General features: G+C 46.9%; 1 protein-coding gene across 12 annotated transcripts in view; it reads right to left on the reverse strand.

Moving 5' to 3' along the window:
• The window catches only part of NPAS3 (neuronal PAS domain protein 3), a 613,307-nt gene extending 607,402 nt beyond the window's left edge, over window positions 1-5,905 (reverse strand). For 5 of the 12 annotated variants that reach the window (XM_053380600.1, XM_053380672.1, XM_053380590.1 and 2 more), the window contains exon 1: window positions 5,151-5,905. In XM_053380600.1, the coding sequence (XP_053236575.1) occupies window positions 5,151-5,308 (158 nt within the window). In that variant the 5' untranslated portion in view covers window positions 5,309-5,905. Of the gene's footprint in view, window positions 1-995; window positions 1,093-5,150 lie in introns of those variants that run through there. The other 7 variants (XM_053380615.1, XM_053380652.1, XM_053380607.1 and 4 more) reach the window with 7 other exon arrangements.
• Between the last annotated feature and the right edge of the window lie 9,531 nt (window positions 5,906-15,436).

A 15,436-nucleotide genomic window follows, 5' to 3' on the forward strand; every position in this document is an offset into this window, starting at 1 on the left:
TCAATGGGCCGGGAATTCCCTTGTCCATCGAGAGGGAGCCCTTCTCTAAAGACACACTTTACTTGGAGACTCGGATGACAGCTGCGCAGACATGTCACCGACAATACGCGGAGCCGACCAGCAACGGCAGTAAAAGTATATGGGAAGAAGCGGGAAAAGGGGGAAGAGAGCGCGCGACGCAAACAGGAGTGTGGAGACTTGCAAAGGCGAGCCCACTTCTAGCCTCGGCCGCCACAGCAAACTCTGCCAGAGCATCTCCCCTGACCGCGCATTAGAGCAAACAAGTTCGACAGACTAAACGCCAACCTCGGGGTTGGTTCCCCGCCCCCCCCCACACAAAAAAAACCGCGGGAGGAGAGAGAAGGGCTAAGCGGAATTGTCGCCAGGCGCCTCCGCCTAAAGTTGCCCCAGCAGTTGCGAAGAAGAGCCCGGCCAGTTCCGTTTCGGCCTAGCCGCTCCAGCCCAACCGGCCCTTCGACAAGGCAACGCTGGGCCTGGCGAAAGCTCCCCGCCTCTCCCCCTTCCGCCCCGCCGCCGCCGCCTCCTCCTCCTCCTCGCCGAGACCATCCAGCCGAAAAGTTGCCTCCCGGGAATTCCGCCTCACTCCCCCTTCCTTCCTTCCTTCCCTCCCGCCAAACACCGACTCCTGCAATGTGCGGGGAGGCGCAGGATCGCTGCTGCAGCTGCTGCCAGACTAGCCAAGTGTGCTGCTGTGTCTGTGTGAGCAGCAGCAGCAGCAGACAAATATGCATGCACCAAGAGGAACTCCCGAGCAGCGCGAGCGGGGCTTTGCAGGCTGAGGAGAGTCGCCGCCGCCGCCGCCTGCCTGCCTCTCCTCTCCTCCTCCTCCTCCACCGCCAACCCCCTCCCTCCGCTTCTCCTTTTCCCGGGCATGGAAGCCGACCAAACCAGACCCAAGGCTGCAAGCGGCGGCGGCGGCGCCCCAGACGCAGGCAGGCGCTGCCGCCTCAGGTTCAATACAGAGAAAGTGTTACCGTTCTCGCCTGGAAGGATCCTGCTGAAAGCTTGGCTTGGTGGGCGCCATCTTCCTGGGCTTTTTTTTTTTCCTTTCCTTTCCCCCTCTCTCCCCTTTCCTCTCTCTCTCTCCCTTACTTTTCCCCCTCCTGGTGTGTGGTGTTGTGTCTAGCAGGAGCGGCGGCGGCGGCGGCAGTGGCCCTGCTCAGGCAGGCAGGCTGAGGAAAAGTACGGAGGCCAATGCATTGCGGGCTCCCGCTCCCCGGCGCAGCGGTCCTGGCGCAGGTTGTTGCTTCGCTGCTCGGCTCGCTCGCTAGCGCCGCTGGGGCCCGGGCCGCCGCCGTCCAGAAGCCGACGAGCCTCCGAGAGAGCCCAGGCTCCGCCGCCTCCGAAGGCATGTCAGGCGCGGCGACGAGCGGCCGGCCGCGGCGGGCGGAGAAAGGCGCGCAGCCCCGGCGGGCACCCCGGCCGCTGGCATCGCCCGGCAGGTGTGGGAGAGAGAGAGAGAGAGCCCGCGGGACCGGCTCAAGCGCGGGGCCAGGCCATGGCCGGGGGAGGGGGCGGGAAAGTGAGAAGTCAGGGCTCCCCGCGCTTGGCCGCTGTGAAAGTATTTCTGGGCATTTTCCAGCTGCTGCTTCGCCGGCTCCGAGCGCTCTGACTCCTTGCGTGCAAAGGGACGCGAGAGCCTCCGCTGCCGGCGCAACAACGCCACTCAGTTGCAGTTTCGCAGACTTTCCTTCTCTGGAGCAGCGCAGGCGGCGGCGGCAGCAGGAGAGGGAGACAGAGAGGGAGGCTGGAGAGCCGCAGACAGGCACTCGCTTGGCGGCTGGGGACGGATTCTGGCAACAGGCTGCGCGCATTCGCGGAATGGCAGGGTCAAAAGAAGGGATAGGAAGAGTGTACTTTGCATGGTACATAGTGTACACGTTATATCTGTGTGTGTGCACTACTTACATGCATATGTATGCATATGCACATGCAGAGGGGGGTGTTATTAGTGTGCACAGATCTGGGTGCCTATGCGTCTATTAGCATACGTGCGTGTCTTTATGTACACAGCATGTGCGTGTGTGTGTGCACGGAGGATGGAATGACATCTTTCAGCTACGCAGGCTGGCTGCACATGCGTCTGACTCTTGTCCTCCGTCCAACTACCGTAATACTACGGAGCGGACGCGAGACTGCGCGGAAATGGGTGCAAAAGCAATCCATCGCGAGGTACAGTTTACCGTATTTCTCGTGGCACAGCGATCGCCCGGCCTCCTAGGGAAAGTTCACACTCTGTGCTTAATACGGACTGCTATTGTGTCAGGTTATAAACTTGAAAAGGAAATGTGTGAAATAAAGGGTGGGAGTGAGCATAGTTGAGGAAATGGTGTGGTTATTTTTAATTTTTTTTTAAGTTAAGTGCCCGAGCGAGGGGGCACTTGTCGAATGTATTTTCCGAATGTCAGCTGAAAAGCAGTTCCATGTCATTAATGTGTTAAGCCCCCTGCTTTTGTTCCTGGAGTAACAAAAAGTTAAGTTTTCAAGCAAAAGCAGGGCAATCAGACCATTTAAAATCTAAGGTGTTCCAGCTGGATTTTGAAGGCAATTAAAAGGAATGCAACTAATCCACACATGCGTAGGTAAGAGGATGGCTGCATAAGGAGTTTGCAAAGTGCTGGAAAGTTTGGCTGCAGGGCGCAGTCAGTGACCCCAAAAATATGATCTCTGCCACAGGAGGCAGCGAGTTTGATCTGCCTGACGTCCCTCAGGACTCAGAGAAGCAGATACAACCAGCCTGAGTAGCTTGCATCCTGGAACTCTACAAACAGCTTCTGTCTCTCTCCCCGAAACACTATTCATTCACCTTCTTCTGATTCAAACCCATCAGAAGGAGTCCTTCTTTTGCATTATGGCACACAAAAATCATTAGAGATAAACAGTTGTAAGGAAGTACATCTGCGTAGAAAGGGACCTGCTAATTATTTTGTCACAGAATATAAATGCTGTTCCTATAAACTCAGGTTTGGAGGATTCTGATCTTACAGGATTCCATGGAGGCATTCTGAACACCCTTTAACTTCCCCTATCCTACTAAAAAGCAATAAAGTTAACAGGTGTCATTTGGGTTTTGTAATGAGTGTGGAAGAAGTAGCAATACCCTCCTGCCTTATTGGAACAATTTCACAGAATCACATGGAAGAGTATTTTTAATAGCTCAAATGAAAGAATACAACTCGCTTTTCATCTGCCTGTGCAGAGTTAATATTCTGAACTTTTTAAGGGTTTTATTTTACTGTGCATTTTGAAAGGGAAGAATCTTGGAATATAAATTTGAATTGCAAAAGAATGAACCTATACTAACTAAATTAAGCTCTTGGAAGTAGGTCCCACAGAGTATAATAGGAGGAATTCCCATGAAAGTGTGCATAGGACTGCAGCCTTACAGTGCAGTCCTCATCATGTCTACTCAGAAGTAAATCCTTATAAATTAAATGAGGCTTACTCCCAGGTAAATAGGCATTAGTTGGGATAAATAGCTACAGGTTAGAGGTGACTACATCCCTTTAACTCCTTACAGCCTAGGCAATTTTACATTTTAATAATATAAACTGAGATGGTGCATATATTCTTTCCAATGCATAATTTCTCAGGAAGGATCTTGCACTTGTGTAAAAATTAATCTGCTATTTCTGACCCATGACTTCCCCCTTCAGAGGCAAAACTATTTTGATTCTTGCCCTGTGCTTCCTATTTAAAGAGGTTTCCTCTGTAATTTTAAGAATTCTCCAAGTGACAAAAAATTGTAATTCGGAAACCAAGGAAGGCTAGAGCTACACCAACTTTTATCTATCTTTTATATCTGTCATGCAGCACTTACTTTATATAAAGAATTCCTGTGTTTGCTTTAAGCAAAACAACACTGATTTTGAATTTCAAACATTCACAGGCTCTGAGCATGCTTTAGCATCTCTTGAGATGACTTCAAGAATCTCAAGAGTTTATCCTAAATGTGCAGAAGTATCAGCAGCACGCAGTTTACTAAAAGCGAACTGTGTTCCCCAAACTTGGCCCTAACAGCTGTCTGTCTCAATAATGATGGACAGAGTGGGGTCATAGTCTAAACCTTAATGGTTGAAATATAAACATTGGTGGTTCTAAAGAGTTCCCAAACCAGTGAACTTCAAAATTTAAGTTTAAAGTATGAGTTGTTTATGTTTGCACACATCCTTGAGCTTCTCATCTAATATTTCATTTATCGTGACACTTAACAGTTGGAGCAACTTAGAAGGCACCAAAAAGAATAAAATAATGTTGCAGGGTGCAGTCTAAAATTAGTCTAGTTGCTCCCTTTTTATCACTGCATCTTTGCTGTGATCTTCTAGTGACAAAGAAAAGCAAACAAAAGCATTATTGTTTATTAGGAAAAAAGGACTGGAATGCCATTTAATTATAGGTCCTGTTGACATTACCACCTGTCTGTGAATGGTTGAGGGAGAGTGAAAAGGTGAGCAAGGTCCTTAAACTTCACTATGACTTATTGCCTAAGCCAACTTGGTTATGTTTCCTTCCTAAAGGAGCTGTCTGTGAACCTCGGAAATTTGCATTAGAATGCATTTCAGTTGAATACTCCACAGTGCTGAGCCCGCTTAGGGTTTCCTGATAGATTTTCCCCTAGTAACAGGTGACATGCTAATACTGTTGTAATAAAAGTGTGGAATTGCAAAGGGTGAAACGCCAAGTGAAAACTCTATCTTGTTCAATTGAAAACAAATTATCAATCACCGTAGGGTGATCAATTATACCTCTTGGCTGCCATGCTTTGGGGTTTGCACAAGGCATTGACATTGAGAAATCCCTACTTGAGGAAGGAGGCTAAGCAGACAGGATCCCAAACTTTGCAACAGGAGTGGGAGGAAGATCCTCAGCCCTTGAGCTGCCATGAATCTCACTTTCCCCTTTTTTTGTTATTGTTGCTTTCGAAGCTCCAGGAACATTTCTGGGCACCGCTTTTAAAAGATCCTTTTTTGTTTTAAGTGTCTGGGTACCCCCCTCAAAAAGAAAAAGCAAGCAAGACGTGATTTCTTAAAATTTAAAAACAAACGAGCACAGAAAGACACACAAGACACGCACAAAAATAAGTGAGGAAGCCTAATCCACACGCACACTTTGGGGGCTGTGTTACTTACCGTTGTTGGTAGGAAGTGATGCCCTGGACGTTTTGCGGGTTCCCGTTGGCTGCGGAACTGGCTCTCCCCATGCCCGGACCGGCCGGCACTCCTCCCGCCGCCCCGCCGGCCGCAGCTGCAGTCACCTGCACGCTGAAATCCGGGAAGATCCGGATCATCCCCGCGGCTCAGCACCCAGCGAGTGTCGGCGAAGAGGTACAGCAGCTCCTCTCCCTCCGGCGGCTGCAGCAGCAGAGCCAGGCACACTGCAATCCCATTAGTGAGCGGCGGCCACTGGGAGGGAGGCACGGCGCTTTGATCTGAGCGGCTGGGCTGAGATTGAGTTGAGGCGGGCGGGGGGGGGCTGGGAGTGAAAAGCGGGGTGGGGGGGAGAGGAGAGGGAAGGTATTTTCACCAATCTGCAAACATGCAACGTGTCAGGATTCGGCGGGAAGGGAAGGCTGCAAAAATTTAAAAATAGGGGGGGGGGGAATCAAAGAAGGGAAATCTCTACAGTCCAGGAACGAGGAATCCGAGCGGAGAAGGGACAGCGCAGAGAGAGAGGAGGGGGCGCGCGATTACTTTCGCGTGGCCGTGAAAACGATGGGCAGCAAATATTGCCTCCCGCCCCCCTCCTCCTCTCTTCCTCCTCCGCCCCCCAAACGCAAAAGTCTTGGAGGGTTTCCTCTGTTGCTCAAGAACGACGCTGACCGCGGAGCGATGGGCCAGAACCTACAGGGCTGGGGCGGGGGGGGGGAGAAAGAAGTGGCGGCGAGGAGAAGAGCCCCCTCTCCAAAAAGAAAAGACGAATGGAGGAGGAAGCAGCCTGCCGTTAGCTCAAGTTCTTGGGAACTAGCGTTGCCTTCCCCCTCCCTCTCTCCTCTTCTTCTTCTCCTCCTCCCCCCCCCCCGGCCGCCTTCTGTCTTTGCTCTCTATGAAGGGCTGATTTGCACCCAGGAGAAAACGCGCGGCTTTTGTGCAACGGCAGAGTTGCTTCTCTATTATAGGGAAGTGACTCTCCTGCCCTCCTAGTGTGCGCCACTGTTATTGCTACTCAAACTTGGGAAGGTGGGGTGGGGGTGCGCGCCCGCGCGCGCGCGCCTGCCTCTCGCCTAGCTGCCCGCTGGACGCACCGGTCCGCGTTGTCTCTTCTGCCAACATATCAATTATACCGCGCGGCGCGGCGCAAAGAAAGGCCTCGCCAAACGCAAGGAGCGTGGTGACGAGCGAGGCAGCTCGCTGCTTGGGCTGCATGCAGCCGTGGCGGAGCCCGCCGCCGTCCCCTTAACCCGGGCCGATCCACACCAGCCGCTCGACACGGGCACTTCTCTGCATGCCGGGCAGCCTCAGTGGCTCACGTAGCCATCCTACACCGGGACAAAGAAAAGTTCCGCGTTTTTGGACCCCGCCAAGGAGTTTGGGGCTTCGAAGGGATCTGGCCGCTCCTTGGCGACGGAGTGCGAGGGCAAAGTCAAATTCCTCTTCCCGCCCCCGAAAGCTTGTTCTGGTTTGTCGCTTTGCAGACAAAAACTCACACCGCAAATCGCAGCGGGCCGGGGGGGGAGGGGAATGACTGAATGGCGGGTTGCCCTGCCGGCGCCGCGCGCGGAGCTTTCGCAAAGGCGCTTTAGGGGGCAGCACCTCTGGAATGCGCCGCGCTCGCCTCCCCACGCTTCGTGCCTTTCCCACTCTGCCCTTCGCGGGGAGCCGAGGGATGTCAAAGGGAGAAAGGTCCTCGCCAAGCTGCGGAGAGACACCCCTGGCGTTGACCAGAAGCACTGCAGTCCCGGGTCTTTCTCCGAGCCCCTTCCGTTTTCTTCCTTCCTTCTCCGCGCTTGCACTTTGCTTAGCCCATTCAGCCCATCCGTGCAATTGTGCCAAAGCATTTGCCCGGAGAAGGAAGACTATCCACACGGACGGTCATTTGGGGAAGTCTTGTTTCACCCAAGCAGGCGGGATTTGATTTATTTTTATTGTCTGCATGCACAATCTGTGGCTCCTGGCCGGTCAGTCTGTGCGTATCGCTGGAGTACAGTTGTTTGGTTTACTCGCCCACGCAACGCTTGTGGTAGCTAATTCTCTAATTGCCAAATGTGTACCTGCTGTTTCCAGGAGAGGAGATCACAACTTGTGTGCTCCCCGCCTACCCAGTCCTCCTGCTGTGAGCTAAGCCATGGTTTGGTTTAGCATGTGGTCTGAATTTTGGCACGTGGTTTAGACAAACCATATTTACATCCAAGAACAAACTTTGATTAGAGTTGGTGGTTTTTCAAGGAGCCCAAGCTTGAACAAAACAATGAGCCAAACTATGGTTAGTGATATGTGCAAACTTTCATAATAGAAAATATAGACATTGTTTATATTTGTTTTAAGGAAAGCTAAACAAGTCACTTCAGAGTCTTGAATGAGAATGGGGCAATGGAAGGGTTTGATTTTGCAGACACATGCCTATCCAATGTGGAAACTCCCATTTACAGTAGCATTACCGTTGCAGATGGAGTTTTTGGCCAAGCAGTCAGGTAACCTGGATGCTTGCAAATTTTACTGCAATTTGCCATAAGACTTCTCTCAAAAACATTTTTGTATTTCATGCTTTAGTGTAAAGTAATAAGAACAAACATACAGCAAGACACAATTCTCCTAGGACTGCACCGCCTCAGATCTTCATGGGAGGGGAAGCTATACGTTTGCATATTCCCCACATTTCAGTTGTGGGAAATCTGAGAGTCGTGAGAATCTGAGTTGGTACCTTCAAGTGATGCATTTGTCTTTCAGCCCATGCACATTTCTTCTCTTGCACTGCACTCCTTCCTAATTTTCACCAGAACTGATGTGCAATGGTCTGTATGCAAAGACCGATTTTGGTTTAAAGAATGAACTTCTATTGACAATAATAATAATAAATTAATAAATTTAATTCTCTCCAACTGCTAGGCAAAGCTACCTAATTTGGCTGTTGTTTCCCTAGTGCTCCACCTAAAACGAATCTGTGCCTTTGTTTATACAAGGACTACTTCAAGTATCTTGTTTCCTGTTGCCCATCTATAAAAAAAAAACCCTGTATGTTTTGCCTCGGGATAGAGGACAGACTTTGGTAACAGCTGGCTTTTGTGTTTGCAAACCTCAGTGCAACTTGATACCCAAACAGCACCTAATACAGCTTCATTTGAATGTCTGCTGCCTCATACCTCATTCCAGCCTAACACACTTACAAGATGTAGACTTTGGCTGTGTATACATCACCATTTACTCTGGCTCCAGTGGGCTCTCACTGTTGGTGTCTGAAGCCATGTTCACATGATGTTAACCACAGTGCAGTCGTTTCTTAAGAAATGCTGCTGTTTGATGCACTTTCCCTCAAACCAGCCTCCATCCAATTTGAAAACATAAGCCACATTCACTTCACAGTTAAATTGAGACAGCTGTTGCACACACACAGATGACAGCTTTGTGGATAGGAGTCCAGAAGCTGCAGATCCAGAGAAACCAAATAAGCAATGCACAGGTGCAAACATCCCCACCCACTCTTTGGTGTTTACAGCAATATAAAAATGCAGCTTAAAATGCCAGGGTGGAGTGGAGTGGAGACAACCTCACTGCATGTTCAGCCACTAATGTGTGCATAGCCAGAGATGGCTTCATCACCTCTCCCCTGCCCCTACAGCCCCACATTTGCTCAGTTTACCATCTAGACTGAAGAAGGGTTATGGTGAACTTGAAAGCTTGCCTAGGATGCTGTGACATTTTGATTGTCAAATGAAGGTATTGCCCTAGAGTGGATTTTTGAATTGTGCCTGTGAGCCATCTGAGGCCCTTCGTCATGTGCCCCCTTCGTGGCAGGTTCAGAGGGTGGCAACATGAGAATGGGTCTTTTCTGCAGTGGCTCCCCATTTATGGAATACTTTCACCAGGGAGTCTTGCCTGGCACCTTCATTACATATCTTTAGGCACCATCCAAAAACATTTTCCTTCTCCTAGGCCTTTGGCAAAGTAAACAATTTATGTCCTTTTAAACTGGAGGGGGCACTGTGTTTGTTTGTATTATGTATTTTTGTGTTTTTATATTGTAAACTGCCCTGTGATCCTTGGATAAAGGCCAGTATGGAAATTTAATTTAGACTCATAATGGTGTTTTCTTACTGTGCTAGGGTGACTTACAAAGAATAGGACAGGCAGGAAAGGATATTATTATTGTTGTTATTATATATTTATTCCCCACCTTTTCCCCTGTTGGGGCTCAAGCCAACTTACAGATAAAATCAAGAACTGCTAAAACATAGAAAACATAATCATTGAAATATAGTTAAATATTGATTTAAAACAGTATGCATATATAAAATCAGTTTTAAACATACCAGTAATTCCAGTGAAAGCAGCACAGCACCAGACATTTGATTAAAGGCAATCAATTCCCCAAAGCCTGATGGAACAAGAAAGTCTTGTGGAAAGACAGCAAAGAGGGAGCCAGGCTAGCTTCTCTAGGGAAGGAGTTCCAATGTCTGGGAGCAGCCACCGAGAAGGCCTTCTCCTGTGTCCCCACCAAACATATGTGTGAGGGTCGTGGGACCTAGAGAAGCGCCTCCCCCAAAGATCTCAAAACCCAGGCAGGTTCATATGAGGGATCACAACTAAGCAGATAGCTTAGACTTAAGGGTTTTATAGGTGATAACTAGCACTTTGAATTGTGCCTGGAAACAAACTGATATCCAGTCGAGCTGTTCTGGCATGGGAATTGTATGTTCTCCATAGGATAGAATAGGATGTAATGATAGAATGGAGTTTTTTAAGGGAGCTATCCAAACCCAAGTTTGTTGGGCTGAGCAGAGTTTGTAGTAGTCAGATCTCAGGTTGAGCCTGGCCTTAGCCAGAACTATGCTGGGTGAAGTCTCTCATTCCAGCTTAGCTCACGGGTGTAGCAAGGATTTGGGGGGGGGCAGAACCGACCTGATTGGTCAGTTAGTTATTTCTATTGTTTTACTTGATTGGGGGAGCAGCTGCCCCCTGGCCCCCCAACTATGCCCATGCCTCAGTTGGAGATATGCTGGCTGAAATTCTCCATCCCAGCGCAGCCAGGGTTCAACCATGGCCAGGTTAAGTCCCCAAAAGTGGCATTACATTGGGACACAATATAATTTGAAGACTGGGAAAGATTGTGGAGGAAAGGGGTCAAGTTCACTACATGCACGGTGTTAAAGGAAAATATTATGAAAATGATGTATAGATGGTACTTAACCCCTGTAAAATTAGCAAAGATATATCATAACAGTGATAATCTATGCTGGAAATGTAAAGAAAAGAAGGGTACCTTTTATCATATGTGGTGGACCTGCCCCAAGGTGAAAGACTTCTGGGAGAAGATTTATGTTGTTGTTGTTGTTGTTTAGTCATTTAGTCGTGTCCGACTCTTCGTGACCCCATGGACCAGAGCACGCCAGGCACCTCTGTCCTCCACTACCTCCCGCAGTTTGGTCAGACTCATGTTTGTGGCTTCGAGAACACTATCCAACCATCTCATCCTCTGTCGCCCCCTTCTCCTTGTGCCCTCCATCTTTCCCAGCATCAGTGTCTTCTCCAGGGAGTCTTCTCTTCTCATGAGGTGGCCAAAGTACTGGAGCCTCAGCTTCACGATCTGTCCTTCCAGTGAGCACTCAGGGCTGATTTCATTAAGAACGGATGCGTTTGATCTTCTTGCAGTCCATGGGACTCTCAAGAGTCTTCTCCAGCACCATAATTCAAAAGCATCAATTCTTCAGCGATCAGCCTTCTTTATGGTCCAGCTCTCACTTCCATACATCACTACTGGGAAAACCATGGCTTTAACTATACGGACCTTTGTTGGCAAGGTGACGTCTCTACTTCTCAAGATGCTGTCTAGGCCTGTCATTGCCCTTCTCCCAAGAAGCAGGCGTCTTTTAATTTTGTGGCTGCTGTCACCATCTGCAGTGATCATGGAGCCCAAGAAAGTAAAATCTCTCACTGCCTCCATTTCTTCCCCTTCTATTTGCCAGGAGGTGATGGGACCAGTGGCCATGATCTTCGTTTTTTTGATGTTGAGCCTAAGAAGATTTATAATGAATTGAAAAAAAATGTTGAAATATAGATTTATTAAGAAACCAGAGGCCTTTCTTCTTGGAATAACAGGTTTGGAATTGCTCAAGAAAGATGTTAAACTGTTTTTGTATGCCACAACCGCAGCAAGAATTTTGTTAGCTAAGAATTGGAAAACGCAAGAAGTACCTACAGTGGAGGAATGGCAGATGAAGATGATGGATTTTTCGGAGCTAGCTGACCTGACTGGAAGAGTCCACGACCAGAAGGAGGAGGAGTACCAGGAGGAATGGATGAAATTTAAAGACTATTTAGTTAAATATGTTAAGATAATTTAATTGGAAAAACTTGCAAATATCAGATAGGCTTAGGATTTAAATATGTAATGTTAGAGATTAATATGTTTAAAGTTTAAACAGAAAGAATAAAGATGTTAAGTGATTAAGTTAATTTTATGAGAAAATGGGTTTTGGAAAACTGTTATAATGATATTCACTGAAATTCAACTAGAGGGACTCAAGGAAGTCACTTAACAATGTTACTAAGATTGGTTTAAATAAAGTTGAGATTTATGTTTGTTTGTTTGTTTTATTTTTTTTTTGGAAAATTAATGGGGGGAAAAGGGGAAAAAGTGGCATTCCATTGGAGGGGCATGATGGGAGAGCAGAAGACGTACCCTATTCCAAACTCTGTTGAGCTGAGTGATGTGGCCTAGCAACCTAGCAAAAGCTAACCCTGCAAGAAGGGTGGGCTAAATTATACCAGCATCTATTACGCAGGCTTCTTTTAGTTTCAATTCCTCTGCCTGACTTTGTCCTGGAAGAAAGGAGCTTTGAGAGAAACTTTTCAGTTGTCAGCGTTCATTCTTTTCCTAGGCATCCCTCTTAGATTCAGGTACTGCCAACAAAACTAAAGATATTATATTGAGTGGCATGCAGTTGCATGCTGTCCTCCCTGAGACTTCCTTATGGAAAATTTAGAACGGCATCTGCCAGTCTAAACAGACAGCGGAAGAGGAAAACATAGTAAGTTGTGCTTTTCTCTTGTTTCTGATGTAATATTGGGGTGGGGAAGAAACAACTTGTGTTTGAGGAATACACAAGCTGTCTCTGCATCTGGAGCCTTTACATCAGAAGAACTGCAGAGAAAGAAAGTACAACCTTCCCTTCTGGTTCCTTGGAATGTTCAAAGCCATCTCAGTGGAGATGTTTTGCTCATGCAAAACGGCCGGCTTGTGCAGGTGACAGTCACGTTGGGTTTTAGTTTAATATTGCTTTTTCTCCTTTAGGCATGGGCAAATATATCCTTTTCGGTTTCTCTCCGTTACCCGTTTTCCCAGTGTTAAATGCAGTTCTTCACATTTCCACATCAGTTTGCAATTGGAAAAAAAAAGGTCCAATGAATATTCGCCAGCATCTTAGTGTGAATTTCTCCTAATATACACATTTTTGCAAAGCAATTTCCCCCAACGTAATGCATTTTGGCATGTTATTTTCACCAATGTATATGCATTTTTTTTGCATATTACTTGGCTGGAGAAGTGCACTGCAAAATTTAGAGAACTGTGAATTTCAAACGATGGCTGTGCTTCCATTTGCGTACTGAAAGCACAAATTACTAGGTGTGAACTGATTCAGATTTCTGCCCCCACCCCCAGTCTCCCCTTTGTGTCACCAGAAGGAACTTTCTGAGGTCCACCTGCTTTTCCTGGACTTTAGGTCCTTTGCTAATTCTAAGCAGGGCCTTTTTTTTCGGTTGGAACTCACCAGAGCACAGTTCTGGCACCTCTCAGGTAGGCACTCTGCCATGATAAAAGAACAAGGGAGGCATGCATGGTGAGTTCGGGAACCTCTTTTTCTGGAAACATAGTACTGGTTCTAAGGCACAAAGAGGACCCCAGCCCATGTTCTAGTCTAAACTTGGCCCAATTAACATAAATCTAAACAATTGGCTAGAACAGATATAGAATGACTTGTTCTTCCCTTAGCAATTAGCATCATCTCTTGAAAGCAAGAGTGTTTGGGGGGGTGTTAATTCTGCACCTGCAGTGAGGGTGGGTGCAAGCTGTTCAGAAGCTTTGTGGATGCCAAGGAAACGCCCCAGAGGTGCTATTGCACCCAGAGACACCACAGCAGCAAACCCCTAGGAGGTTCAGTTTTGAAAAATATTGACCCTCAGACTTTTCAACAGCTTTGATAGGCGCATAATCTTTCTTGGTCAGGGTTCCAGATATTGCTTACTGTGAAATAGGCATTCTAAATGTAGCATTATAAACCATCTCAAAAGGGCTAAGCAGAGATTTCTAACTGGCAAATATCTTGATCCCCATTGTAGCACACTAAAGGGCATTGTGTCGATGATAGGCCAAACTAGAGCGCACATTTTTTCCTCATGCAGCTCTGTAACAAGAAATCAATAATATCCTTTTTTATTTTTACTTTGACAGGGTTTTTTTTTTGTTCTAAACCAAATTAAGATAAATAATTCAATGTTAAAACAGAGTCTGCCTTCAAATCCTTTGTATTAAATAGCATCTGTGTTTGCATTCCACTTTAATACAAAATGCTTTGGACTACAGCTGATACCAAGAGATATGAAACTAGTTACTCCCCACATGTTGCACATAAAAAGAATTCATAATGAGCATCTATGGGATGTAGAATGGATCCCATGCGTTAGCTGAAGACCTCATAACGTAAGAGCCGAGAAGCCTAAGTGAATTATGACTGTCTCTTTCCTCACAAGTAGGATTAATTTTCTATCCCACTTATATTCATTATCTATCCTGTTTATACCATAGGGACACCAATTGTTTCAGTGTTAAATATAAAGTCTTCGCAGAAAAATATGGGATAGCTAGCTAATCGTCCTCATCCCCCTGCCCCCGTTCACTAACCAAAATGCTACTCAAATTCCACGTCTCATGAACAATATCAGATAGAGACATTCACAAGTAGTTTAAACTGGTTTATTTTCTCTCTAATTGACATCTTTTGTAAGTTTCCTAACGATATCAATAGGAATTCTGCATGCAGATCAAGAAGTGTATATGGCCTTTAGAAAGCAGGTCAATAAATGGCTGGAGGAATGATTAAAGACTTCTTAACAGCACCCTTCCTTTTCCTTAGCAAGCTGTACAAGAATGGCATGAATATAGGGTTGAATAAAAAGAATAATGCTAGAAGGAATTATAGATATATGTGTGTGTGTATCCTGCCTCTCCGACAACTTCCAAGGTGTATCACAGGATAAAACCCAGTCAAAACCTCAAAGACCGCCTCTCCCCGTATGAACCAACCTGGATCCTGAGATCATCATATGAGGCCCTTCTTAATGTGTGTTTCCAGGCACTGAGGTTGTCTGCAAGGGATTCCCACACTGCAGGTTTGAGGTTGCCAGCCTTCATGTCATGTTTGCAGACATCTTTATTATGTAGAGCTGGTTTGCCAACAGGCCTGGTGCTTGAAGCCACCCCCCTGTAAATCACATCCCGGGGGATCCTGCCATGTTCCATTCTGAGTAGATGACCAAATCAGCATAGACGTTGCTGAGACAGAAGTGTGAACATTCTGGGAGTGTGGGCTTGGAATAGCACATCATTGCTTGAGATTCTGTCCTCCCGTGTGATGCTCCAAATCTTCCTGATGGAAGACATTGAGCCACCGCTCCTGGTTGGTGCAAGTTGCTCACTGCTCACTTCCATAAAGCAGGGTGCTCAACACACAAGCCTGGTAGACCTTCATCTTGGTATTGGTTGTTAGCATCACATTCTCCCATACCCTTTTGGAAAGGTGAGCCATTGACATTGCTGCCTTACCAATACGCTCGTCCAGCTTAGCATCAGTGAAAAGGTTGCTGGCTATGGTGGAGCCCAGGTAGTCAAAACATCTGGTCCCCAAAGCTGATGCATGAAGTGCAGGTGATGTCCTGACCCAATATGTTGGTCTTTGTCAGGCTGATGGTGAGGCTGAATGCCCTGCAGGCTTGGGCAAAACAGTTGATGGGTCTCTGTAGAACTTCTTTGGAGTGTGTTGTCAAGGCTGCATCATCTGCAAACAACATCTTGCAGATAAAAACCTGCCACATTTTTGTCTTGGCATGGCAAGATAGATATCCTGTATCTAACAGCTCAGGTTGAATGCCTACATCCATTTATTGACTTTTCATTTACTTGTGATGCTCTGTAGCTCAGCTGAACAAGATTGCCATGGAAATCTAATTAATTAATAATAGAAATAAAAAATTAAAAAATAGAAGTT

Source organism: Podarcis raffonei, chromosome 1, assembly GCF_027172205.1.
Source record: "Podarcis raffonei isolate rPodRaf1 chromosome 1, rPodRaf1.pri, whole genome shotgun sequence".
Taxonomy (NCBI): Eukaryota; Metazoa; Chordata; class Lepidosauria; order Squamata; family Lacertidae; genus Podarcis; species Podarcis raffonei.